At 39.3% G+C, this 26,820-nt stretch overlaps 2 protein-coding genes across 3 annotated transcripts in view; both read right to left on the reverse strand.

Moving 5' to 3' along the window:
* Positions 1–1,621: 1,621 nt before the first annotated feature.
* Positions 1,622–26,820, reverse strand: part of LOC135254957 (aminopeptidase N-like) — a 30,637-nt gene continuing 5,438 nt past the window's right edge. For both annotated transcript variants that reach the window (XM_064335585.1, XM_064335586.1), the window contains exons 2-21: positions 20,112–20,883; positions 19,243–19,385; positions 18,078–18,220; positions 16,476–16,602; positions 12,531–12,685; positions 12,040–12,153; positions 11,580–11,723; positions 11,395–11,460; positions 11,169–11,234; positions 10,432–10,607; positions 9,929–10,005; positions 9,148–9,281; positions 8,685–8,740; positions 8,437–8,584; positions 7,868–7,959; positions 7,453–7,563; positions 4,899–5,066; positions 4,162–4,302; positions 3,001–3,082; positions 1,622–2,519 (exon numbers count right to left, since the gene is read on the reverse strand). In XM_064335585.1, the coding sequence (XP_064191655.1) occupies positions 2,367–2,519; positions 3,001–3,082; positions 4,162–4,302; positions 4,899–5,066; positions 7,453–7,563; positions 7,868–7,959; positions 8,437–8,584; positions 8,685–8,740; positions 9,148–9,281; positions 9,929–10,005; positions 10,432–10,607; positions 11,169–11,234; positions 11,395–11,460; positions 11,580–11,723; positions 12,040–12,153; positions 12,531–12,685; positions 16,476–16,602; positions 18,078–18,220; positions 19,243–19,385; positions 20,112–20,716 (2,901 nt within the window). In that variant the 5' untranslated portion in view covers positions 20,717–20,883 and the 3' untranslated portion in view covers positions 1,622–2,366. The remainder of the gene's footprint in view (positions 2,520–3,000; positions 3,083–4,161; positions 4,303–4,898; positions 5,067–7,452; positions 7,564–7,867; positions 7,960–8,436; positions 8,585–8,684; positions 8,741–9,147; positions 9,282–9,928; positions 10,006–10,431; positions 10,608–11,168; positions 11,235–11,394; positions 11,461–11,579; positions 11,724–12,039; positions 12,154–12,530; positions 12,686–16,475; positions 16,603–18,077; positions 18,221–19,242; positions 19,386–20,111; positions 20,884–26,820) is intronic.
* LOC135254955 (rho-related GTP-binding protein RhoA-B-like) lies at positions 22,076–22,960 on the reverse strand. Its single transcript, XM_064335584.1, has one exon. It carries the CDS (start codon positions 22,851–22,853, stop codon positions 22,272–22,274), a length of 582 nt encoding a protein of 193 aa, XP_064191654.1. The 5' UTR covers positions 22,854–22,960; the 3' UTR covers positions 22,076–22,271.

The raw sequence follows: 26,820 nt of genomic DNA on the forward strand, positions 1-26,820 counted from the left end.
TCTCACTGACAGCCATCAATTTGAATGGCTACAGCAATTAGTGGATCCAGTTTGTAAATGCTGGCAAGATCTGCTGGAAAGTTCATCCTTCAGCATTTCAGATGAAGGCAAACACTGGACTGCCAAGTTGGTTCTGCAGACTTTCACACAAAGTTTGGTTGCAGCTGTTCATGACACCTGGTGGTAGAGACTTGATTAACCAGGGCATTGCAAAACTGGTAAATCTCTGCTGGTTCCATGCTTAGCTTGGTCGTACTGACACAATAACCATAGCAAGGAACTAAGTACAAAGATTCTTAGTTAAGAAGCATCAAAACTGATTTAGATTCATTTTGAACCTGGGTATTGAACCAAATTCCACAATAATCTTAAATAGATTTGGAAGGGATCATTGTAAATCAGATAAATACAATAGGGCATCATCTGCATATAAGGAAACTGAGGAGCAAGAGGAGCCAATGCGTATGAGAGAAATTAGTGCACTTTCACAAATAATTGAGCTTGTGATTCCATTGATAGCTCAAAATAGCTTTCATGAGGGCTCAACATTGTAGGGTAAAGGAAATTCTCCCAGGATTTCATCAGTAAGTGAGAGAATTCAGGGAGATTCCTATTCAGAAAGTGTTTGGATCAAAACTCATGATGGATGAGCATAGGACAGGGGTAACCTGATCACACATCAGCACTCCAATCCCATGATGCTTGAAAAATGTAGGCCACAGGCTCATTCACACACCACATACAGTAGATAAAGCTGAGCCGCTTTATCTCTAGATGGTCACCCTCAGGGGCGTGCACAGACATTTTGAGGGGCAGGGGTTCAAGCCCCCCCCACCCCCTCCGACGTCAGCACACTACATCATGACATTGTATGAAAACTCACTCTCTTAAACATGCACGCACACACACATACACACACAGACTAGTGTACACCATGTACCTGGATGAAAAATTCCCATTTATACACATATCGCTTTAGCAATTGTATTTGCCCTTAATTATTTCCTTGATTTAGTTTGATAAAAGACTCACTCTTCACACACTGCAGTACATGCAACAACAACTGCATTTTTTCTGTTGACAGCTAACGTTAGTGTCACGTCACTTACTGACAACAGCAGCTGCTGCCCCCGTTGCCCTATCATCTAATAATAATAATAATAATCATCATAATCATCATAATACTAATAACATTTATTTATTTGGTCCAGAGGGGCATTTCAGCCAAGGAGGACAAAGGGGCAGTGGCCTGAGCCACTGTAGCCACCCCCTGTGCATGTCCCTGCTCACCCAATCTCTTGGGCACCCAATCGCTCTTGCAGATCCCAAAGAATTTTCAACAAAACTTGTAACATCAAAACAAATAATAATATGAATAACGAATTGTTATAAGATTTAAGAAACGATGGTTTTCTTTTTGAATTATCAGTAATCTGCAGCAATTTACTGGCATCTAAAGGATTGAGCTATATAAAAGTATTTGACAAGCTTGTTTATATTACATGCTACCAAGTGCAGAAATATATGAGCTTCAGGGATATAGCTAATTATGTCACTTCACAACATTCTGATGTCACAGTTATATTGGATTTTGTGTGAAAGGATTCATTACCAACTCAAGTTCATATTTTGACAAGCATATTTATTTTCACTTTCAACATATGAAAATAAACTCCAGTGTCTTAAAAAAACAATTTATTAACAATTTAGAGCTGATATTTACAAATATTAACACAAAGTATAAGAATCAATTTTAATCATTATTGCTTTTTATCAGTTTTAATTATCAATGACACACCATTTCTAGAGAAAAAAGGAATAAAATTGAATAAATGAGTATCAAATCAGATTGATGATTACACAAGTGTAAACAGTCTCATCATCTTAACCTAAATCGGTCTACATAAGCATTGCAGGACACCTTCATAAGCAATACATAATGCAATCATAAGAGCTAAATGAACATTCATAAAGATGCATTGCAGCCAAAACAATGTGTAAGAGTGCTATGTCAAAATTCATAATGTGGTATGCTATGATTAGGTCACTTACGACATGGATCACAACACATACAGTATGTACTTACGAAGGCACTATGTAAAGCTTATGAAGGCTTTATACAGATAAGTACATGGCATTCCATAGATCACAAAAGACATCTGAAATGAGAAAATGCAGCACTATAAAGCTGAAATGATTTATTGGTTCTGCATATTATTGTCATGGTAGGTTAACTGGCCTGCTAATCCATCAGTAATCATAAATTTATTTCTTATTGTTCCACTAATGTCAAAACAAATCAAGATATATTTATTATACCGATAGCTTATAAGGACACTGTGGTTCCCTGAGGTCCCAAAGGCTCTTCATTTTGATTGGCTGATGAACCAGTTCAGCACGGGCTCCTTATTCTCTGCCAGCCATTTCAAGTTAGCCGTGGTACTCGCTATGGACTGCTCCAGTGCAAGCGCACCTGACCCAAACCCGACATTCTCATTGTCCTTCATGAATTGTTGAAGCTGTGAAACAAAAGAAATAGGTTGCTATAAAGTGAAAGTGGTAGCTTTTGTGTTATCATTGTGTCTGATGGGTATGGTTGCTATTGCAACTTCACTAGGACCAAGTCTTTTGGTACTGTCCCATCATCATAGCTGATAGGAGTAGCCACATCCGTAATGGGTGTGGTTGCTAATGTGACATCACCCTGCCAGATTACAGTTATAAGCTGAACATGACAATAGAAAGCCTCTGCAGTCAAAAAGCATGTAAATATTTTCATGTTTTTCAAAGTTGTACACCTCAATGAGTAAACAGATAAATAATTCTTACACATTTCTCAAACAACCATCAATCAAACAGATTAAGGAGTAGAAATGATGAGAGAGCACTGCAATTGCACATTTACCTAAATGTTATTTAAGTTGTTTTTTGGAAATTCAAATGTGAGTTAGACTTTTTTTAGACTGTAAATGCATAAAACACTTATACTTCCACACTTACCTGCTGGAGCTCAAATTTACTTGAAAACCTCTTAGTCACTCCACTAATGAGACTTGCGAATGAGAAGGAACTGCTGCCATATCTAACAGAAGGGAAACAGTTAAAAAAAAAAAAAAAAACATTTAACAACATTCAACAACATTTCAGAAACATTTATAAATTATTGTGTTGGTACCAGAGAAAATGAACAAAGAAATAACCATCATTAGATGACTCAAGAAGCTGAAAATTCATTTTACACACATGGAAATACGGTACAATATGTTTCTTGTTTTTTTATAGGGGGGAAGAAAGAACAACTTATATTTTTAAATTAAAGGTGTCATTTCCTTCCAAAACCTGGAAAAATGTTACATGTTCTCCAGGCATTGGCTTCCAATATGAGGTAAAACTATAACTCAACCAATGAAAATATCTCTGGACTGCACAATTGTTCTTGGAACACTAGCATGCTATAAATCACTCAACATCTTACGATGTAATGCTTCTATTCATAAAACACATATTAAAATGTCTAAATCTTTAGCCTGTGGCTCTCCAAGTGAATAATAAAGATATTTTAATAAAGGTAAATATTTACAACAATATCCTGTTGAAATATAGTGGATATGTTACTTGGAGGTTAAATGGAAACACATTTTGTAAGGAAATTGCGCTTGCATTTTCCAAATAATGCTAACAGAAAAACTTAGTCATGCTGTGGGAGTCAAAATAAAACACATGTAAGGTATTAAAAAATAATTTGGTGTAGGCCACTCACTGCATTGCAAAACTCATAAAAAGAAATGGTTCCTCACTACGCACTGTGATGAATGAAGCTTAATGCGATAACAGCAAACACTCAGGGGATACATTAATTCAATTGTTTATGAATTTCTCATCTGGATGTACCTTTACAATGAATACTACAGACAATAGGACACTACAGGAAAGAGGTTTCTCTATCCTAAACTGAAATGTCATCGTGAACAAAACGATTTTCACATTTCTGCTGTTATCCTTTTCTGGTATTAGGGCAAATGACTGTAGGAGATAAAAAAAACATAACTGCACTAGATTATGGACCTTCTTCAAAAATTCTTAAAGCATGTATATTTCATTTTGCATGTGCAAGTTCAGGATTTATTTTGTCCAATGGTACATTCATCTGGTCCAACTCACTGTGTAAAAATGTACTCCCATCTCTCTCTGAGAAAGTCCCAGGCCAAAGTCTGTCCCACCACATTTCTGGCAACATACACGATGGTGGAAGTGGCGTCCTGCTTCCGAATTTTAGTTGGATCCAAGGTGTATTCCAAGTACCTAGGTTAAGCCCCCACCCCACCACCAAAATCAAAACGAAAAGAAAATGAAAATGAATTTTACACCTTGTACAGTAGATCTAACAGAGTGGAGCCAAATTTAACATTTGGTATACACAGGAGCAAAAATGTTAAGAAAAAAAGGAAGTTTCACAAATATCAGTAAAAACAGGTAGTGCTCATGATGTCATTTTCAAATATTTTCTGTGAGTAGATAGGGGTTCCATTCATTTTCTGTGCATTTTGCTTCCTTTTTGCCTCCACCAGTTTGGAATGAACAAGTTGTGCCGCTCAAGACTCAAGTCTCTCACGGTCCTACAATGCACTCACCAGTGAGAACCGCTGTTTCTCTCTGCAGCCCACACAGCATTACAGGAGTGCTAGTGCTACTCAGAGGAGAAGCCCTTTCTCTCACGGACAACAACTGGTAACCTATGGGCCCCTAAAATGCCTCTGAATGTTCTAGCAGGAAACCTGTGAATTCTGGTTAACCTAAAGGCTATGAGTTTCTTAAATTCCACCATGGTGATAGTTATATGAATGTGTATCCTGACTGTACCTGAGCCAGCAGAGACACCTGCGGCAGGCAGAGCTCACCTGTTCAGCAGCCAGGGCTGCTTGGTACAGGCCAGGGCGTATCGCAGCTTATCCGCCTCTGAGGCAATGGAGGCATTCTTGAACATCTCCCAGCCAAATTCCCACTCTTCAGCGCCCCCTGCCGCAATGGCGCTGCAGTACACTGTTGTCCTCAGATTGGGATGTATCCTGTAGGGCACAATGATGTTCATGTCATGGGAGGTGAGGAGCATTCATTACATTACATTACATTACAGGCATTTAGCAGACACTCTTATCCAGAGCGACGTACAAGAAGTGCATTAGTTCAAGGTTACGCTCTTAAAAATCCTTTATTAGATTTTCAACTACTGCAGTAGGTAACTACTGTACTAGGTAGAAATCATAGAAATAACTGCCATGGGCAAAATTCAGCACCATACACCGTGTTTATACCCTAAAAAGATGCGTTCCAAAGCCAGAGATTTAGCCCAAATTCTTACAACGTGAACCAACCATGAGACCTGGCGAGTTCACATAACAGTACCTATAGCATAGTACCCATTTGGGAAAGAAAGAAAGAAATAGTTTGACTAGTGTGATGCCAAAAAGAAGAAAAGAAAATTGGATAGAGCTCACTCTAAAACTAGAATAAACGTCGGACCACAATTCAGAAGGTGGAAAGAGCTTCAGATGTGGGTGGAGTCACTCGCATTGTTTTTGATCGACAGGTAGGTCAAAAGTTTAACAGTAATATACCTGGACTTTCTGCTTGCCAGTTAAATAGTCTACCTAGGCTACCTCTGTAAGCCACAGTTATAGGTCAGCTTAGCTATACAGATCAGCTTAGCTAGGACCGGCTAGAACCATGCATACTGGCTGTAGCCAGCTAATGCCTGATTCAGACTAATGTTACAGTACATGAACTCAGGGTGACTGGTCTGTTGTTGTGAGATGAGGCAAGCTGCCTCTTGGCAAGCTAACATTTTTAGTGTAGGTAGTTATGTCAGTCAGTAATGCTGCAATCCTGCTTGACAAGGTGTTGTAGCTAGAAATGTTGATGCACATTCACAGTCAGGTGTGTGGAGAAGTAAGGGTTGGGGTGTGTCTCTTTCTCTGTGGACAGGGCCAACGGGCGTTATAATTTTCAAAATGTTTTTACAACATTGAGAGTGTTGAGAAAGTTGCCGACTACAGCTTTAAGCCAAAAAAAAAATTAGTTTGCACTATATTATTATAACCACAGTAACAACAATAACCCTGCTACTACTACTACAGCTAGTACTACTGCTACTACTACTACTACTAATAATAATAAGAATAATTATAACATTATTATTATTATTATTATTATTATTAGTAGTAGTAGTAGTAGTAGTAGTAATTTATTTCGGTCCTTATTAATAATTTTCCAAAAAGAATGCACATAGAAAAAAACAAAAAATATTGACCGAAAAGGTGTAGGCTGAAGCTTTAGCTTATTATACCTACCCTTTTTACATAACATATTCTAATAGGCAACCCTTTCACAACTAGGTTTAGGCTATACAAAAACAAAACAGAACAGAAACAAAAACAAAAGTTCCAAACGTTTCATACACAATAATGATCATAACGTTTTATATTTGTTTACCACATTATTTTTAAACATTTTTTTTATTTGCAAAGTGAACTACACATTCTTAATTCCTTGTCACAACTATTCCACAAATTAAGCCCTTTGACAGATATACATCTAATCTTTATATTTGTCCTTACAAATTATTTTGTGCTTTGTACATTATCTGTGCAGTTTTAAGATCAACTAGATCACAAAAATTTAAAGCATGTAAGTTAATAAATAGTGCGTTGGTTGGTTCATAATAATCAGTTCGATCTACAATTCTTATAGCTCTCTTCTGTAGGATGAAAATTGGATTAGTGCTGGTTTTGTATGTGTTTCCTCATACCTCCACACAGTAAGTAATGTATGGAACTATGAGAGAACAATACAGTATATATAGTGATTTCTGACTCAAGAAATCTTTAGTTTTATATAATATTGCAATGGTTTTAGACATTTTTGTTTTTACATTATTTATGTTTAGTTTCCAACATAATTTATGATCAATTATCACGCCCAGAAATTAATTTTCATACACTCTTTCTATTTCAACATCATTTATCATAATTATTACTTGATTATTGATTTGCCGATTACCAAATATTATAAACTTTGTTTTACTTGTTGGATAAGAGTGTCTGCCAAATGCGTGTAATGTAATGTAATGTACTTAAATTCAGTGATAACTTGTTAATATCAACCATCTTTAAGGCTTTCAATTCCCTTTCCACTGTATTCAGAAGCCCGTCCAAACTTTTCCCGGAGCAATATAAATTAGTGTCATCAGCAAATAAAACAAATTTTAACAATTTAGACACTTTACAAATATCATTTATATACAATATAAACAGTTTAGGGCCTAGCACTGAACCTTGTGGAACCCCACAAGTAACCTTCAACAAATCAGATTCAACGTTATTTATTTGTACATATAATATATGTAATAATAATAATAGTATATTATTATTTGGCTGTGACCAGGTCTAAACTCACGGGTTATTGGCTGGGTCCTGCATCCACTGTTTGAACCAGCCTTTGGTCAGGGCCTGGCAGCTCTCCACCCCGGTTTTACAGGCCAGCCAAATGGCATTTACCTGGTTATACCTGAAACCAATGCAGACAGGTATATATTACAATGACAAAAGGCAAAGACAGTGCAGAGCAGCAAAGAAAGAATAATGGTTGGTTGCTATGGACAGCGTGACCAACACTGAGCACAACAGTCACTGAAAAGTCAGCGCAATAAGAAATGTAATCTTTTATTATGAATATAGATTCTCTATCCATCAACAATATGCCCTACTTAAACTATCTAAAACATATGTATAAATATAGCACACACACACAAACACTCACACACATGCACTCAGTATTTGAAAATAACAGATCCCTATGTGGGGTTCCTTACTGGTCAGCATGGCTAGAGGATACCCTAGTCCAGTTCAAAGTAGTCCTCTGGAAATATGACAAGAGAGGTGTGACAAGCTTCTTGAAATAAGCCTGCAAGACAAAAAGCACTCTCATTTTAAGTCATGTATCCTTTTCCGTAATATCAGGGTATCCCTAAATCCATCATGAAGTATCTATGACGCTTTATTACCACAGTATAACATTTGTACAATTATAATTCATTTAAAAATTTTGGTTGCAGCGTTCGCCCTACATGTAACTTTGTGTGTTTCATTACATTTGAGAACAAGCTGTTACATAACATACTGTTCACATGGTATTTTCCAATGAATGGCTTATAAAGACGTTATGTCATTTTAATGATGGTGTTAACTTCCTGAGTAGCTAAACGCCACACAGTACTACAGGACAGCTGGCGCCAGTCAGACGAGAGATGCTTTCACTGACTCTCACTCTCACTGTGGGCCACAGCAGAAACAATGATACTAAGGTACCCATCCAAATAATGAACTCAAAACGCAGTGACCTCATGGCTGTAATACAAAGCCGAATTTGGCATCAACTGACCTGCATTGGTCCGTAGACCTCACTGCGATCGAACATGAGGAAGAAATAGTTCAGGTTATCGATGGCTGACTCCCATGGCATGAACTCTCTTTCTTCAGATAGGTACACAGTTGTTCTCAGAGCCAAAGTAATGTTTATAATTTTTGCCCTTTGAGAAAGCCAGAGAAGCAAATATCAGCTTATCAAATATCACAATCTTAGTGCATTTAAGCAGACTGGAAGAGTGGTTTTCTGGCCACAAGTTTTACCTAGCGAGGTTAAAAGCATCATCCACAATCTGGGCCCGGTTGATGACTGGAATCAGCTGTAGTGAGATCAGAGAGAAAGTGACGTGGAGCTGGGACAGATATGTTTATACCAGAACTTTTACTGTGCCACACTCTTTTTTTATGTACTGAAACAGGATTGGTGTTTAAAATCACACAAAATATAAGACATGCCGGTGCATTCCACATCACTGCAAATTCCTAGTTAGTCTACATCAGGGATCTCAAATTGCAGTCCTGGAGGGCCAGACAATGTAAAAAAAATGTAAGGCCCCTCCAATGTGAGCCAACTTTTCAAAAAGTGCATAGTAATCAGTTACTTACAATTTTGAATTTGAAAGAGGCTTACATTTTTTACAGTGGATTTTAGCAGGACAGGAGATGGATTCTACATATAGAAGATGTATGTGATATCCACAGCTGCAGGAAAGTAGGAGGTGTTTACCTGGTGGTCAGAGTTCAGCTGGTTCAGGAGGCGTTCCCAATTGTCGCTATCATAGTTCACTCTGTAGTACCCAGTGACGTTCACGTTAGCTAGAACCCACTCATTCCCAGTTGCTGCCAGAGGACTGTAGGAATCTGCACGATTGCAAAATAAAAACCACGTGAACATGTGACCATGTCTCCAACAGTATGTCAGTGGTGGCGGCAGACAGGCTGGGCTTGCCCCCAGGTGTTTTTGGGATAGGATCCCAGATGAAGCACACCCATTTACAGAAATCATTTTTACATTAATGTCCATTAATATTGTCAAAAGCAGCTCATAGAGCCATTACGCAAGTAACAACATATGCAACAAACTATAATCAGGAGAAAAGAGTTCACAGTGACACCTTATAAATGTAATGCAAAGCAGATCGCATTTTCTCTTGGCCCCTACGCAAGGGAATAAATTGAGATATTCAATTAATACAATGTTCTCGCAGTAATACTGCAATAAAACAGAAAGAACATATATAATCAATACACAGGTAAAGGAAGAATGTACTATGACTTTAGAACTTGAATCAAGATTCAGTAAATATTCAGCGTTATAAAGAGTATACAATGATAGAAAAGGAAATCTGCCAACCCCAAAAACCCAAAGGCAAGCCTCATCTCTTGTTCTCTACTAGGTAATGGTTCTTGCAGATTTAGCAGTACCACACTGCCTTTCTTTAGATTGTGAGTTAGTTAATTAGTAAGTCAGTGAGGGAGTTAGTAAGGTTGTTACCTGAACAATATACCTGTTTTCTGCAGCAGCCAAAAAGGTTCCTGTTCCGCACCTGCCTTTTTCCATGTGATGGGGATATACCACTCATAGCTGTGGCCGGAGGGATTTGAAATTAGGAAATTGTTTCAATTACAAATTACAAATAGCTGCAATACAAGCCTTCATTTGGCTGACCAGCACACTGCTTAATAATGCACTGGATAACAATTCTGTCCGGCAACTACAGGTTGTAGGTTCGAACCTCTGCAGAAGCACTTCCATTGTCCCCATGATCAAGATACTAAACCTGATATTTCTTAGTTAAATATTCACATGTAAAAAGGACATTATGAGACAAATGGTTAATGGTTAATGTAACAAATGGGCAATATGTAAAATAAAAGCTTTGTAAACTGTGTTTGATAGGCTTGTCAGCTAAGCAAACAGATGTACAGATCATTATGACTGTCACGGATTAGCCTTGGCTAAGCATCCTTCCCCGTCCACCCAGTTCTTTTTGGATGAATGAGAGCATACTTGAATTCAGATGGTCTATCAACAACAGACTCAGAGTCCAGGAGGAAGTGGTTCTGGGAAAGCCCTCCTGTGCGAGTGTCGATAGTGACCACCGGGAACCCCATCTGGAGTATCCAGCGATTCATGATGTCGTTCACACTGTGCGGGAGAGACAGGCTCGGGGTGCTGTCCACTGCCTGACACCAACATTTAGATTTACAGTGTTACAAGTTTACAGTTAGCAGTTAGCAGATTTACACAGCTTACTTATAGCAAAGCTAAATGTGGATGTTGTTTTCAACTAAAGTTGATGTTTCATATTTTATCCACATGTTTGCTGTAGCCCTATTATTGCTAATATTACAATTATTATTTTTGTGATATTGCATTGTACCTGCTGTTGATATGAGACTTGCAATGAATTGTGCTATCCACTAAAATTCATGGTTATACTTGTATTTTTTCCATGTACAATAAATTTACAGATACTTCTCTCAGAAAAATTTCAGGACAAGTACTTTGTTTACCCTGAATTGGGGCAGTGCCACATATGGGAATCAAAGCCATAACTTCTGGGGTCCAAAGCCTTGGTAGTACCTTGCTGCACCAGCGAATCCATTCATTTTACTTAAAATATGGGGTGGCCACTAATATGAATATTGTACTGTCCTCAATTGAAAACTATTGCCAGAAGATCATGATAAATACTGTTATATTATTAAATGCTGTGTTCACATAATTGATGTATTGATGCTTACCTTTTGAAGGTGATTCCAGAGGTCTTTATATACAGTGTTACTGTATGCAAACTGGTTCAAGTAGGCCTGCAAAGAGAGACCTTTGTTAAGATGTGTATGTTCATCTTTGAGATAACCACTCAGCAGGAATGGGCCTTTCCTAGATTGAATTTCTTATGTTTTATTTGTTTTACGATTTGTTTAAATAACAGTTTTATAATTAAATTTTCACTCAGTCAAGACTCACACTGAGTCCTTGAACGAAGACCGGTTCTGACAGGAACTCAGAGAGCATCCTCAGCACCGATGCCCCCTACAGAAACAGAGAACAAAAACTATCAGAAAAAAAAAATGTTTATCATGCATTTGGGCTTGTTGCTGAGATGTGTACAGATCTTGCTTTAGTAGATGTGTGTAGACGTGTACGTTTACCTTGCTGTAGGAGATGGTGTCAAACAACTGGCTGATGTCATTCGGCATTTTGATCTCGTCCTCGCTGGAGGACAGTGGGTGAGAAGAGGCCAGGGCGTCGATCGCAAACACCCTGTGGACATCGTTGAGGACGATTGTGTCTTTCTGTGGAGGGACAGAAGGGCATCATGCTATGGGAAGGGGGTGGGGGGGGCAAGGCAGGATGTTGAAGAATGGAGCAGGGCAAGGCACAGTGGGGCAAAGCAAAGCACAATCGTGTGTGGCAGAGTTGTTTAGAATGGTTGGGGGAGGGTCAGGTGGTACTGGACAGGGCAGAATGGGACAAAGGACAGTGATGTGAAGTGGGTGGGACAGGGGAGGGTGTGCCCTATTTTATTGTCACTGTGCAACACATTTATAGACAAACAGCATGCTGGTGTGTCATCGAGGGCCCTTTTGTGGGCCAAGAGTTCATCCTTACCATGTTCCAGGTGGGTTCAGCATGGTTGGCGCCCAGGTATTCCACGTAAGAGGCAAAGCCCTCATTCAACCACAGGTCATTCCACCACCTCAGAGTCACCAGGTTCCCAAACCACTGAGGAGGACAATTTATGTTTTTGTGTGACAGAATGCAAAGGTAGCCATTAAGCATTGCTTTACTCATCATCTGTCTTTCAGATGAAACCTTGGTTAAGCTGAGGTCCTGACTATATAATAACCTCTGGTCATTAAATATCATATGGTGGGTGTCCTGGCCACACTGCCTACCCAAGTCTCTCAATATAGCCGCCTATTTATCTCAAAGTTTAATTCACTCAATAATTTCCACCTCATCTAATGTTTTGTTGGAGATCTGGCACTAAATGGCTGCTGTGGTGGTAGTTTCACAGTAAAATGCAAGATGTGTGTTAAAAAGCACTGTATACATGCTACCCATTTATATGTTAAATGCTATCTTCAGTTATCACGTACCATGTGAGCCAGTTCGTGGGAAATGACGGTCAGAACTCTCTCCTTGTTCCCAGTGGAGGAAATATGAGGGTCATAGAGCAGAGCTGTCTCTCTGTAGGTGACAAGCCCCCAGTTCTCCATCGCCCCGGCATTGAAGTCAGGTAGAGCGACCTGATCTGGAATGGAAAGGGAAATCTATGAGCCAACCAAAGACTGCATATGGAAACTGGAGAGGCAGGAGGAGGCAGAAGTTGCAGTAACTAATATGCTGCCCAGTGCACCCCACCATGTCAATTTCCATTTCACTCTAAAGGAGAAACTATTGCCTTTTTTTACTAATATATTCTAATAAATTATTAATAAATATTCTCAACCCATTTGTAACCATAATACATATACAGACGAGAATCATTACTTGACATTGCTTAATAAATCACTAAGGTTGAGATGAGGCAACGCTGGACTCTGGTTGAGCATGTGACGATGACAAGATCATGAATAGCCTGCAAATACAAAAAAAGATGAAAAAGTTGAATGACATTCATTTTAATGCCATTAAGTAGTTTCAGCAGTAATTCTATTTTTAGTGCCTGTCAATCTGAGTTAGATGTTACTCATTTAGCTCGGTGTTTTGTGTCTGAGCCTGATTTTATAAAGGAATTACCGTGATAGTGTTGGATTAATTCAATGGGCAATTCATTAGTGCCAATGATCAACTGTGGAAATTTAGCAGCTTAGCTATCTAGATGGTGTTCTAGAAGGCGGCAAATAGGCTGCTGCTAACTAGTGTGATATTTCAGTTTATTCAAAAAAGATTTTTCCTTCAGTCCGCCTTGAGGTATTTAATTGAGTTTAATAATACTGATATTACTGATACCACTATTGCTGCTGCTGCTACTGCTACTACTACCACCACTAATAATAATAATAATAATAATAATAATAAAAAGTTATTGTTGCATCTAGAATCTTATCCCTAACCTAAGGACAGACAGTTTGACTGGGTGTTGGCCGGGAACAGAACCTGGCCTCCCTCGGCAGGTTCTGTTCCCGGCTCTTCTGGGATGCTCAGCCAAAGAATATAAAGTCAGCCCTTTGTAGAGATTTAATCACTTTCCCAAACCCATCTATTCAGTCTTGCTTTCACTTCTTGGCAGTAACATACATTCATTTTACTAGCTTGATGTTATGTTGGAGGGCTTTTTGTTCATTTTATAACGTTTAAAAATGTTTCTATATTTCATTGTTAGATATTTACCATGAAGTGTTTTGAGTCCATAAAACACTATACAAATGATGTCAATTATTATTCCAACAAATATTTCTGGTGTTACATATACCTATACAGTAGTATACAGTTATATAGTTTATAGCATATGTATATTATCTGAGAGAAACAATGAATTATGTATAACTTTAATTTTAACAGTTAAGAAAGGAATGTCAAATTAAACCATTTTATAGAGTAAATAGGCTTCATAATTGTGTGATCTATACTTCATCTGGATAATACTGCAAAGAATTGAGAAGCCTAACTAAGTTTCATCTTTATGTTGGATTCAGAAATACAGTATGTGAACAAAAATATGTGTACAATATCCTTCAACAAACAGTTTCCTAAATTTTGTTTATTTTTGCTTAATCAAGCAATTAATCCAGTAGTTTATACTGTATTTCTATTTGTGCCAATACCATTTGTACAAACATCCACTGTTTGACATGATGGTGAAATGAAATAGATTGAAAGCAAAAATAACATTAAAGACTCAATCAAGCAGCAACCCATATCGCTGCAGAACTACTACCTCTGAGGTGCAGTTTTAAATGGGTAGCCAACTCGTGCAAAATGTATGTACCGAATAAATAACCTACAATAAGTTATAGCTTTTGGACTGGCCGCGTCTGAGATATGTTTCCATTATAATCAAGTTGGAACACCTGGATTGAACCTGGTCCAAGTTTCTGATTTTGTCACTAAAGCCAAGGCAATGGTGTTTTTATACTTGTCATAATGAGGCATGACAAGGAATTAAACTAATTTTATTTTGCAACAAGCTCTCCAACATTTGCTTATAACTTTTTTTTTCAAGATTTTTTGCTTATAACACAGTTGGTGAGTTCTGCAGTCAACAAAAGTAAATTTAAGTCAAATTTAAAAAAATCTTGAGCCCAAGAGGTCTAACTTCTTTCCCGATTTCAGAAAACAGTTAAAATCATCATCTTTTTGTTGCTAGAGGAAACAGACCACACAGTATATATAAACTAAGGCTGCGTCCAAATAGTCAAACAATTACGTCCTATGTCTTTTCCTAACCACTTTTCCTTGACCTTGATGGAAAACGTCATGAGGTTAAGGAAAGATGTGAAGGAGAATTTAAAAGGACTTAGGAAAAGACAACCGCGGTGCTAAGAGAATCCAATTACACTAGGCTACGTAATTATGGGACGGTGGATGTTATTGACGTGGGTCTGCCATGGTAAAACTACAGTATTCCGAAGATGTACTACTAAAAGCGCATCTTAGATACCGTGTTACCGTGTTGTTTCATGCAGGCTATATAAACGTGGACAACCCAGTGAAAAATATTACTTCATTACCAAGGTTGGAATATAGGCTACCAGTCACAAAAGTGAAACGAAATCGTTGTCACATTGAGAATGGTTGCTCACGCTCACCCTCCTGTCCACTCATATTTTTCGACATGAATCCCAATTAGTATGATTGTATGAAATAATTCATTAAATTTAATGCAAGATAGGCATAACATGCTAGGCCTAGAAATTTATTACTGTACATATCATCATTCATAGGTTTCAAACATGTTGAATTAAAAACATAATCTGGCTAAAAACGTCTCATATCCCTTTTTCTTGGAAGACAGGCTTCTTTGTTATGGTTAATATGCTGATTATGATTTGATTATAAGCCTATGCATATAATAGCTTAAGAACCACCACACAACTCAGTCATGTTGATCGTTTGTTTTCGTGAATGGCCGAATGGTGCTTCGCTTTAAATTTTGCTGCCGTAAGGAATTGTGGGATGGCATTATCTCCTTTCCTTTCGTAAAGGACGGTCCAGTGTGCCCTATGCTAAAGGAGATAAGATAGGAAGCATTGAAGCACCTTTCCTTAGCATTTAGGGAATTCGAACAGCTCTTATCATGGCTGCCACTTAGATACTGCCGGGTCATTTCACTCAGTTAGGAACCTGCCTAAGCAAAAAAGACTATTCGGACGCAGCCTAAGACTTTATGTTGGTACACAATGATTCATTGGCTAGCTATGTTAACATTTATAATAACTCTGCCACTGCTTATTTTTGTTTGTTTGTTTGTTTGTATGTTTGTTTGTGAGTGTGTGTGCATATGTTTGTTATGACCTGTGTGCGCATCGGTTTGTGTGTGTCTCTCTGTGAATGTAAGTTTCTGTGTATGTGCACAGGGGAAGAGAACGGATGTGAGACATGAGGATATTTTGTATACTTTTATGGTTTTATGCTTATTCATTGTTGCTGGCTGTTGTAAACATTTTTTCCAGTAACAATAACAAGAAATCATATCATCACATTTTCTAAATGGAGTGTTATAAATGCACACATATTTCACACAATGCATTTTCCAAGATTTTTTGGCTGGACCGCAACAGAGGCGCCAGCCCTACAAGCGCAAATGTCTGTGACTGACTGACTGACTGACTGACTGAGTGATGAAGTTACACCATTCACGCCAGATCATGTGTGTTAGGTCCAGCCATATACTAGGTTTTAACCTGGTCTTGTTTTAATATATGTGTCAATTCATCAATTGATACTCTCAGTGGAAGTTCCAGGTGTCGCACTATTGGAGCTACTTTACATGTTTCAGTAAATAAGGATATCTCCTAAACAAACAACAACAACAATAATAATAATAAGCACGATCATAATCAAAAAAACATATACACATTGCAGTGCATCTGTCTTACCTGACTTAGACAGGGGGTAGGTGACATTAAAGTAGCTTTCATAAAACTTGAGGATTCGTCCTGTCACATTGTGCGCATACTCTCCCTGTCCTTTTTCAATGGCCTTTCTGCGAGCCCAGATTCGAATCTGCAAAAAAATATGTATATTACTAATATACTATATATATACACTCACCAGCCACTTCATTAGGTGACAGGAGTGGCACCCGGTGTGGTCTTCTGCTGCTGTAGCGCTTCTGCTTCAAGGTTTGACGTGTTGTGCATTCAGAGATGCTCTTCTGCATACCTCGGTTGTAACGAGTGGTTATTTGAGTTACTGTTGCCTTTCTATCAGCTCGAACCAGTCTGGCCATTCTCCTCTGACCTCTGCCATCAATAAGGCATTTTCGCCCAGAGAACTGCCGCTCACTGGATATTTTCTCTTTTTTGGACCATTCTCTGTAACCCCTAGAGATGGTTGTGCGTGAGAATCCCAGTAGATCAGCAGTTTCTGAAATACTCAAACCAGCCGGCCTGGCACGAACAACCATGCCACGTTCAAAGTCACTTAAATCACCTTTCTTCCCCATTCTGATGCTTGGTTTGAACTTCAGCAAATCGTCTTGACCATGTCTACATGCATAAATGCATTGAGTTGCTGCCACGTGATTGGCTGATTAGATATTTGCGTTAACGGGTGCAGTTTGCAGTTGAACAGGTGTACCTAATGAAGTGAGTGTATATATATATATATATATATACATCATCAAGTAAAACCTGGAACGGTCCCAATTCTGGAACATGGACCGAAGTAAAAAGAGCTGGGTTTTACATAGTGCAGGTATCCAGCTAACTCAGTAATTGTGCTTTGTAAAATACCCCCAACCCCCCAGGTCTCTCTGCTCCCCACTCAGAAATTTTAAGTCATAACCACAAGCTTTTAAAAATAGTACTGGAAACATGATGTGCTCATATGACCATGTAGCAGCAAATATGACAATGAATATGACAATCATGTGCTGCTGGAAGAACAATAACCATCACAAAGACCCTGTACACACAAAGCTTTCAAATCTGTTGTGCAACGAATTCTCCACAACAGTAAGTGATACAACGGAATTTAATTACGCGTATGTACGCCTCAAAACAGAATCGTTGTGGCAAAAACACATTCAGGAGGTAGTGTACAATGCATGTCGAGTTGCGTGTGTCCACGCAAAACGGTTTGTTATTACATGATTAGAACGCACGCGTGTTGTGTAGTTTTGGAGCATAACTGCCTCCGACAAAACCTAAGTAAGCTAGCTACCATAACGTTAACGTTAAATTTATTAAACATGAAAGACAGTAATGGTAATGTTAGTTGGAGTGACGAGGAAACCAGTTTTTACTAACTTTAAGAACAGCCTTTGAAGCCTGACACGTTTTCGGTGCTCATTGATAACAAGATGATTTCTCCCACGGCTGACAGAAAGTCTCCTCCAAAACATCAATGTACGGACCTGGGTCCTAGTCAAAACCATGATTGTCAAAACTATGAGGCTCCCAAAATGTTTTGAAAAAGCTTCATGTGTACAGGGTCAAAAGGAAACTACAGATACTTTTGGATAGTAGGCACATTACCAAAACATTATCTCTGTCCTCTGGGGCAGAGACATAGGCAAAATCACAGACGATAAAAGCCAGGAGGTAGGTTGACATCCTCTTTGTGGGCTCAAACTTAGTCACGGTGACTTTGGTGCCTTCAATAGTGGTGTTAACCGTCTCTGAAATAGAGGAAAGGGCTAACTGTTAGGCAATGCAGTTTAATATTTTTAATGACAAATAGTAAGACTGAAGCTATAAAAATACAAGCACTAATTGTCCTCCTTTCATAGGTTTCTTACTCTTGTCACATTACTGAAACAGATTTATTTTGGCAGCAGTCTCACAATGGGTAATTATTTTGTGTGTTTAAAGTTAGAAGGATAATGGCTGAGCTGAATTTTTGCCCACAGCCAAGTGAAACTTTCATGGAGACAGTATCTTGGCTTTAACAAAAATTAAGCATATGGGTTTTAGGTTTAAGTCAGGGACATGTCCCTGAATTCACCTTGCGGCTCATAGTCTTAAGCAGTGCGGCAATGAATGCCCTCAAAACAAGAAAAACAGTTTGAGCTGCCAGCTGGCTCGTCCTGCTATACTGTCAGGTATCCAACCCCAGCTGTGTCAGTGCAGGCTGTAGATGTCAGCCACACAGGATGTCACATAATTCCCCATATGACCTCCCTCTCATTGTGCGCAAAGCCACTCCCCTAGTTCAGTCTGCCTGTGTGATGTGTACTGAAGTGAAGGAGTGAAAAGAAGCGCTAGCTGGCACACTTGTCTGTCTCAAACTAACGGTGGACATTGCAGAGATGGAACAGGCCCCAGAATATGATTGGTCCTTCCACAAGAGTGGAAGTTCAAAAGAATAATTGGGCAAAATAGTTGGTTTTAAAAACTACGATACACTAAGCTTGGCCTTCAGATTGCTTTTGTTTGTTGGAAAAGTATGTAGAGAAATCTGTGCTGCCTGTGTAAGAAATAGCATCTGCTTCCTAAAGGTCCTGGTGTACTGAGTTGGGTACAAGGTCAGAATATTTCTTAGGATCACTGAATAAGGGCATTGTGCTCAAACCCTTACCCCTGCTTTTAATTAGCTGCAAGTAAGAGTAAGACAGTATGTGCTGTGCTCAAGCTGTCCTTCATGCTATTAGACAGGCCATCTCTATGTATAAGGGTTATATAGGGGGCGCTGTGCTCGAACCCTTATCCATGCCGTTAGACAGGGCCACAGTCCCAGGCTCATGGATCAGTGTGATGTGGAAGATGGCTTTCATCGCTGGCTCGTCAAAGCAGGGGAAGGCCTTCCTGGCATCTGTGGCCTGCATCTGAGTGGTGGCAACCACTCTGCAAAACATTAAATACGCAAATGTTAAAAAATGACACATTAACACAGAACACATGCAAAGTCCAGAAATTCTGGGGACTCTTTTAATGTTGAATGAGAAAAGAAGCAAACTAGTGTTTTGAATCAAAACAATAACTGGACATGTTGTGACTAATTTATTTTATGTTAAAACTGTTTTCTTATTTCTAGTAGATTAATCACTGTAAATCTCCCCATTGTAAATCATGTTCTCCCCATAGATTGTACAAACACTGACATCTAAATTATTAATAATCATGTAGGTTACAACATGTTGCATTAATCAAAATACATAAAAACATGAAAATTACAGCAAAATGGAGGTACATTTTTTCAATTATATATTTCATGTGTTGAAAAAAGAATCCATAATGTCATATGTCTAAGGAATCAATACTCAATCTAGTTGGATATACATACAAAGGATTTATGAGTTCATCTTAAGCAACCAAAATTTCTGCATGAGCTCTATCTTCCTTGTGCAGTAAGACTCTTTTTAAAAAATAAAACAAATAAGATACACCAAAATACTTAAAAAATGGCATTACTGTCAAGAAAGCAAACAGTCCACTATCAGAAAGTTACAAATAGAGATGGGATTGCAGTTCTGAAGGTGCCATGGCAGGGAATCATCCCCTGGTCACACATCTGTATTGGTTGAGAATCAGCAACTATACAGATTTCACCACACAGTCTCCCTAACTTACTTCTTAACTCCATCCTCGACATATTCGCTCCTGTAGAAGCCTCCAAGGTCATCGGCCAGCTCCCCCTGAAACTCGGTGTACAGCTGGTAGGACTGTCCCACAGTCAGCATGCCACTGAGCTGGACCACCAGGTACTGCGTCTCCACCTGCAGCCAGGTGGCCTCAATGGCAGGTCCAGTGGCAGAGCCCACCGTGGTCAGCCTGGCGAGGTGACCATCAAAGGTGGTGAGATTCAGCTTGTTGGAGTGGATGAGGATCAAGTCTGTTTCCTTCATGCAGGTGAAGACCACGCTGGAGCTCCCAGTGAAGATGTACATGCCATTCTGGTCCATTTGCAGCCTGGGCCACATGGTCAGGTTGTAGAATTCAGGCCTCAGTGTGTCTGGGAGCCTGTACTGGTCCCATGAGTCATTCGAGGACATTAGGGCTGGGGTGGGGGCAGGAGCTGTCGTAGCACCCACTCCACCACCGCCATTGGTCGCCAAGTTTTTGGACTTCTCTTGAGCGTAGATGATGGAGAGGGCGACAATTGTCGCTGCAGCGGCCACTACAAGCAGGAAGGCCACCCGTCCTGCAGATCTGCTGATGTAGAATCCTTTCCCCATATCCTACGACTGCCAACACAGCGCACAGCAGGACTGTCCAACTGGCTGTCTTTATTCACACTTTCAGCTGACCCTCCTCACTCCTGTGTTAACAGTTGATATATTAACACTGAAATGTTCTGTACGGGAGGGAGGTTTTTACAACTGTTCCTTACACTCATCAACACCTGTGTGGAAAGAGAGAGAGAGAACGATATAACAATCCATTACAAGTTTTTTTTTTTGCAACTAAAACCCTGCCCATAATTTATTTTCTGCTGATTCCTGTCTCTGTTGATGAGTTGATGTAACACTACTTACAGTAAAGCTACTTACAGGTCAAACAGAAAACAAGTAAACTCTGTGACACTTTTAATCCCCTTGGTTAACTTCAGCTACTGCCACCAAGGAATATATGCAGCCACACCCACCCCTCCCCGCACAGAAAACAGCGCCACACTCAGAAACACCCCAAACACATTTTAGACAAACAAATACAGGTAAACATGCACAAATTCGGCAAAAGTGCATAGAAACATGTTGCCAATGCATCATAGATATGCCTCAGCATGGTTATTTTATAATATTTAAAGGTAATAGTATGTCTGCATAGTACGCCTTTAAGTAGGAGAAGGTAGGAGAGTTAGTATGAGTGTGTGTATGCATGTGCATGTGTAGCGGGTGTAGCTCGGCTACTTCGCTAGTGAAGCACAGTATTGGTGTGGTAAAATGAAGGTCTTGTTGCAGGTTATTGTCACAACACTCTCTGACGACACAACCTTCAGATTAAAAAATAATAACGTTCCCTTGGCTAGGTGCGATTTAGCCTTTATATACAGTCAAACTATAATTTATTCAAATAATTCAGATACTCTTTTTTAACAAAACTAAAAGATAAAAGAAAAAACAAAAGCACAAACATGCAAAGCATGCAAGCTTTACAACCATGCTTTTTCATTTACGGGCGGAGTGTAGCACAGTGGGTAAGGAACTGGGCTTGTAACCGAAAGGTCACAGGTTCGATTCCCTGGTAGGACACTGCTGTTGTACCCTTGAGCAAGGTACTTAACCGAAATTGCTTCAGTATATATCCAGCTGTATAAATGGATACAATGTAAAAATGCTATGTAAAAGTTGTGTAAGTCGCTCTGGATAAGAGCGTCTGCTAAATGCCTGTAATATAATGTATGTACACAATGCGAACAGTTAAAGCGCTTGTGAAATACGTTCAGATTCTATGTACAAACTGACATACAAAAACTTTGATAAATCCCACACTGTTTGCGTAAATGCATTTCCAAATGATTAAAAATTAAATTTGTTCACTTGACGTTTGATAAATGAGGCCCGCTGTGTGTATAAAATGTGTGTACCTGTAGGGATGTACAGTATGTATGTATAATGTGTGTTACTGTAGGGCATGTGTGAGAGTATGTTCACTCAGTGTGTATAGTGTGTGTCTGTTGGGGTGTATGTGCATTGTGTTTATATAATTTAAAAATACAATGCACATACTGCGTTTGTATAATGTGCATATAATGTGCATGTCTGTAGGGGGTGCACCCTTCTATACAATTTATAGCAGGAGGCATTTGTTGCTCTTTTTCCCTCTGCGTGCCTGCTGCGCCACCCTAGTGGCCATTTCAAACACCTTCCTCACTCCATCCTTTGTTTTTGCTGAACACTCCATGTAGCCGAAAGCTTTGATACGATTGGCCATATCCCGCCATTCCTCCTGCCTCACTGGCTCCTGTTTCATTTCCGCCAGTTCCCGGCGTGTGTGTTCATCGTTGTGGAGATCCTTCATGTTGCCCACAGGGATTATGGGAACATTGGGACAGAAGTCCTTCACCCCAGGGGTCCACTTCTCTGGAATGTTCTCCAAACTGGCTGGCTTGTCGATGGAGAAGCACATGAGGATGACATCGGTGTCAGGGTAGGAGAGAGGACAAAGCCGGTCATAGTCCTCCTGACCTGCCGTGTCCCACAGAGCCAGCTCCACCTGTTTGCCATCCACCTCGATATCGGCGACGTAGTTCTCAAAGACAGTGGGGACGTAGACCTCAGGAAACTGGTCCTTACTGAACACGATCAGAAGGCATGTTTTCCCACATGCACCATTGCCCACAATCACCAGCTTTTTCCTGATGGCTGCCATACCAGATGCTTCTTTACCATTTTCCAGCAGCGGTGATTTCCCTGTGATTCGCTTCCTTTGGCTAGAATTCAGCCGTCTCTGTGTGCGCGCATCGGGGCGGTAATAGCTGACTGGTAACGCGTTTGCCTAGGGAATGTTTGGACAAGTGAGAGGTTTTGGTTCCAATCCCACCTCAGACAAATCTTGAACTAGTTTATTGCACATGTACACGTGCATGTACGCACATGTCCTTTGAACAAAGGGGAAAGACGTATTTAGCGTGGTGGAAATATTTGTGCAGTGGTAGGCCCATCGGTGTGGCTGAATAAACTAATTTGGCTACAAGTGAGTATCGCTACCAACTATGAAGTTGTTAGATTGTTAGTTAGAGTTTGAGTTGGAGAGTTAGCTGGAAGGAACGAGAGACCACGTGTGTGTTTGCACTATGTAGCTACAGACTGCAAACTTATTCATGTAATTACACAGCTTATGGAACTCATTAACATGATGAAGAAAAAAAGACCAATAGATACACACAAGTACCTTAACTCAGTTAAGACAAGACTAAACGGTAGCTACTATCTGGGGTGTTTAATCAGTCTTACTGAGATCTTTCCACACACATTGCTGTCCCTGGTGGTCACTGATAAGCTTTTGGGAGAACACGCTTGTGTTCTAAAGTACTAAAGTCAAGTCAGTGAAAGGAGACAGCAAAAAGGAGGAGAGAAGAGACGAGACAATGGTACAACATTAGAGGTACTTGAGTCTTGAGTTCCATGTATTATAATTACACAAGGGAAGAGGTGTAATATGACGTACTTGCACTGGGGTGTGTAAATAGGTGATTTTTTCCAGTTTGCTTTTACTGTATCCCCAACGTAAATTACACAGAACTACCGCATACCTCACGTAACTGTGTCAAGCGTTTTGAGTCAATTATAACTGGCTAACAAAGAAAATCCGAATTAAAATATTCAGCAACCGAATCAAATAGTTTGAATGTTTTGGTACGTAATATGCTGTCCCAGCACAAATGCTTAATATTTTATAAAACAGACTTAATGCTAAACAAAAAAAGAACAGAAGAGCACACGTTATAATCCTCAATCTTAATTTCTCATCTGTAGACGTCGGCAGGCAAAAGTAGGCTACTGCACCGCATAACATAAAAGTTTGAATTCAAGTTATTATTTTGAAAATAATAAATCGGTTTGCGGCTGCAGATTTTTAAAAAATGGCGGTTGAAATAAAATGCTGTGAGTACTCGACCAATCAGAAATGTTCAGCGCTTGTGCCCCACCCCAAAAGTTCCGGTACTTTTGGAAAGTACTACCCCCCGAGCAGGGACTTTTTTGGGGGTAAAATAAAGACCCCGGAACTTAATTTAGACCCTGGTCCCTGCGGTGGAAACGCACTGAGTTCCTCAAAAGCTTCATAGTTCCTGGGGAAAGTTCCTGCGGTGGAAACGCGGTTTTAGTCTCATCTGCCAACAAGATCTTTTTCCCAGAACTCTGCATGCTATTTTAGGTACTTCTTAACAATCTGTTACCTGACCATCCTGTTTTTGTGGCTAACTAGTGGTTTGCATCTGGCAGTGTAGTTTGCATTCTTAGTGATGCTCCAAACAATTGATTTTGGTAAGCCTTAGGTTTGGCCTATATCTCTAACTGTTTTTTGTTTTGTTTTTTTCTTATTATTATTTCTCAGTCTCATAATGACTTTTATTGGCACAGCTCTGGTCCCTATGTTAACAAACACCAAGAGCAAACACCAAAGGCAATCAAAAGCCTAGAGTCAAGGCTAGATACTGATATACCTGCACTAAGGAAACAATTGAACAACACACCAAACTAATCAGAAACACCCATGAAGCCATTTGTCCCAAACATTATCACACCCTGAAATGGGGGGACTATGTATAAAAAGGGCTGTCATTTCTACTGGGTGAAACCAAAATGTATAAAAATGCATTTTACTAAAAGCTGAGAATCTGCAATTTAACCACATGAAAATGGTTTGCTTACAAATATAAAATTGTGGAGTACACCGCCAAATTACGAAAAAATATGTCTTAGTCTCAAACATTATGGAGCTCAATGTCCCCAGATCAGCACTAACAAACTCAAAGTTTATAACTCAAGTCCATATAATACTGTCCTGCGTGCTATTAGGTACTGGTATCACTGTGGACCAGGACATTACACTCAACCATTATTACGCTCATATAATTAATGAAGTCACTGGCTAACAGAAACAGTTCTATGCGTTGGCAACAAAGACAATCGGCGTATCTGTCTGGAGGACTATGGCATGTGACGCAACATTCAGTTATGCCTGATTACAACAACAAGGGAGGAGCAAAGAATATTGATAAGCTTACAGGAACACGCAGATGTAAGAGGATGGCAGCCTGCTGGCCTTTGGTCATCTTTTACAATATCATTGATTTCTGCATACTGTGCATTTGTGATCTGAACTCAGGATTGAACAGTGGGGAGATACACAAGGGGGGGGGGGGGTATTCCTTTGAGCAGTGGGGAAATGCTATTGTAACCCCCTACATAGAGAGGAGACAGCACGTTTCTGTATTCATTGTGACGGCCATTCAGGTGGCGAAATCTGGTCCAAATCCACCCAAAGTCCAGTCTGAAGCTACATAAAAGGGCAGCACCCTTTATATAAAGTCAGCGAAAATAGCACAACTTGGTACAAATGCAAAAAGTGCATCTAAGGTCACATTCATGAACTGTAATTCATGAGCAGTATCAATAGATAACTTGCTGAAATGGATTAGTCCCTCCACTCATCCATTCATCCATCCATATAGTAGTGCTGTTCAATGATAAAAAGCAATCAAATGTGATAAATTGCAGTGTCCGTGGATAAAATTGTTCATCTTCATGGTAACATTAAAGTTGTGAATTTGGTCATTGTCAAGTTATCATGACAAATGAAATAACTGGGAAGTGATTCCGGATATCTAAAAAGAGATAATCAAACAAAACATTTACATTCTATATCTAACATGGCAAATATAATCAATAATATGCTGCAAAATGTGTTTAGTTATGAAAATTAGTGGTGTATCATACAATAAAAAAGGTCTGTATGGGGGTGACATAGCTCAGGAGGTAAGAGCGGTTGTCTGGCAGTCGGAGGGCTGCCGGTTCGATCCCTGGCCTGGGCGTGTCGAAGTGTCCCTGGGCAAGACCCCTAACTGCTGATTGGGATTTTGCATGGCAGCCTTTCACCATTGGTGTGTGTGTGTGTGTGAATGGGTGAATGAGAGGTATCAATTGTAAAGCGCCTTGGATAAAAGTGCTATATAAATGCAGTCCATTTACAATAAAGTACAAAAAAATTGCATGGTTGTTGATGGCTTGTGTTTTTAGTAGGTAAGGATAAATACCTATCCTGACAACTAGGAGATGACTAACCCATACCGAGTCAAAACTGATGTGCAACATAACTGATGTACTGTAATTGACCCATGAATGTAACAGGAGGGATAATGACGACAAACAAATAGTGGCACACTGAAACCAGCTGCAACTAGTGTTGCACAGACATAGTCATACATTGAATTTTAAATATCTTTTTGTTTTAATTCCGTTCTAGACAATTCTTACTACTCATAATGCTGTATCAATTTTAGATTTCTCAACATTAACTATGAGTAGTTGGACTCATATTCACGCAGGTCAGAATGTTATTCCACGTACAGGATACGCACCTTCTTCATCATCATAATGTTGCAAAGTGAAAATCCCATTATGACTAAATCAAAATTACATTCTACAGTAAGTAAATGTAGTTATGCATCTTATGAATAAAATAATTATGTATTTGTATTTTAGATACTTCAGTTTCATTTTATACAGTACATCTTTACAGTATATCTCTAAAAAAAATATATATATATACCCTGAATTTTAAAGTTAAATTGTGCTTAGTCAGAATTGAATTGAGCATTGGTTGAAATAGCAAC

The sequence above is a fragment of the Anguilla rostrata genome, chromosome 5 (assembly GCF_018555375.3).
Source record: "Anguilla rostrata isolate EN2019 chromosome 5, ASM1855537v3, whole genome shotgun sequence".
NCBI classification, from domain to species: domain Eukaryota; kingdom Metazoa; phylum Chordata; class Actinopteri; order Anguilliformes; family Anguillidae; genus Anguilla; species Anguilla rostrata.

Excerpts from the sequence above, each read along its gene's own strand:
- LOC135254955 (XM_064335584.1), bottom strand. The coding sequence starts at position 22,853 with ATGGCAGCCATCAGGAAAAAGCTGGTGATTGTGGGCAATGGTGCATGT.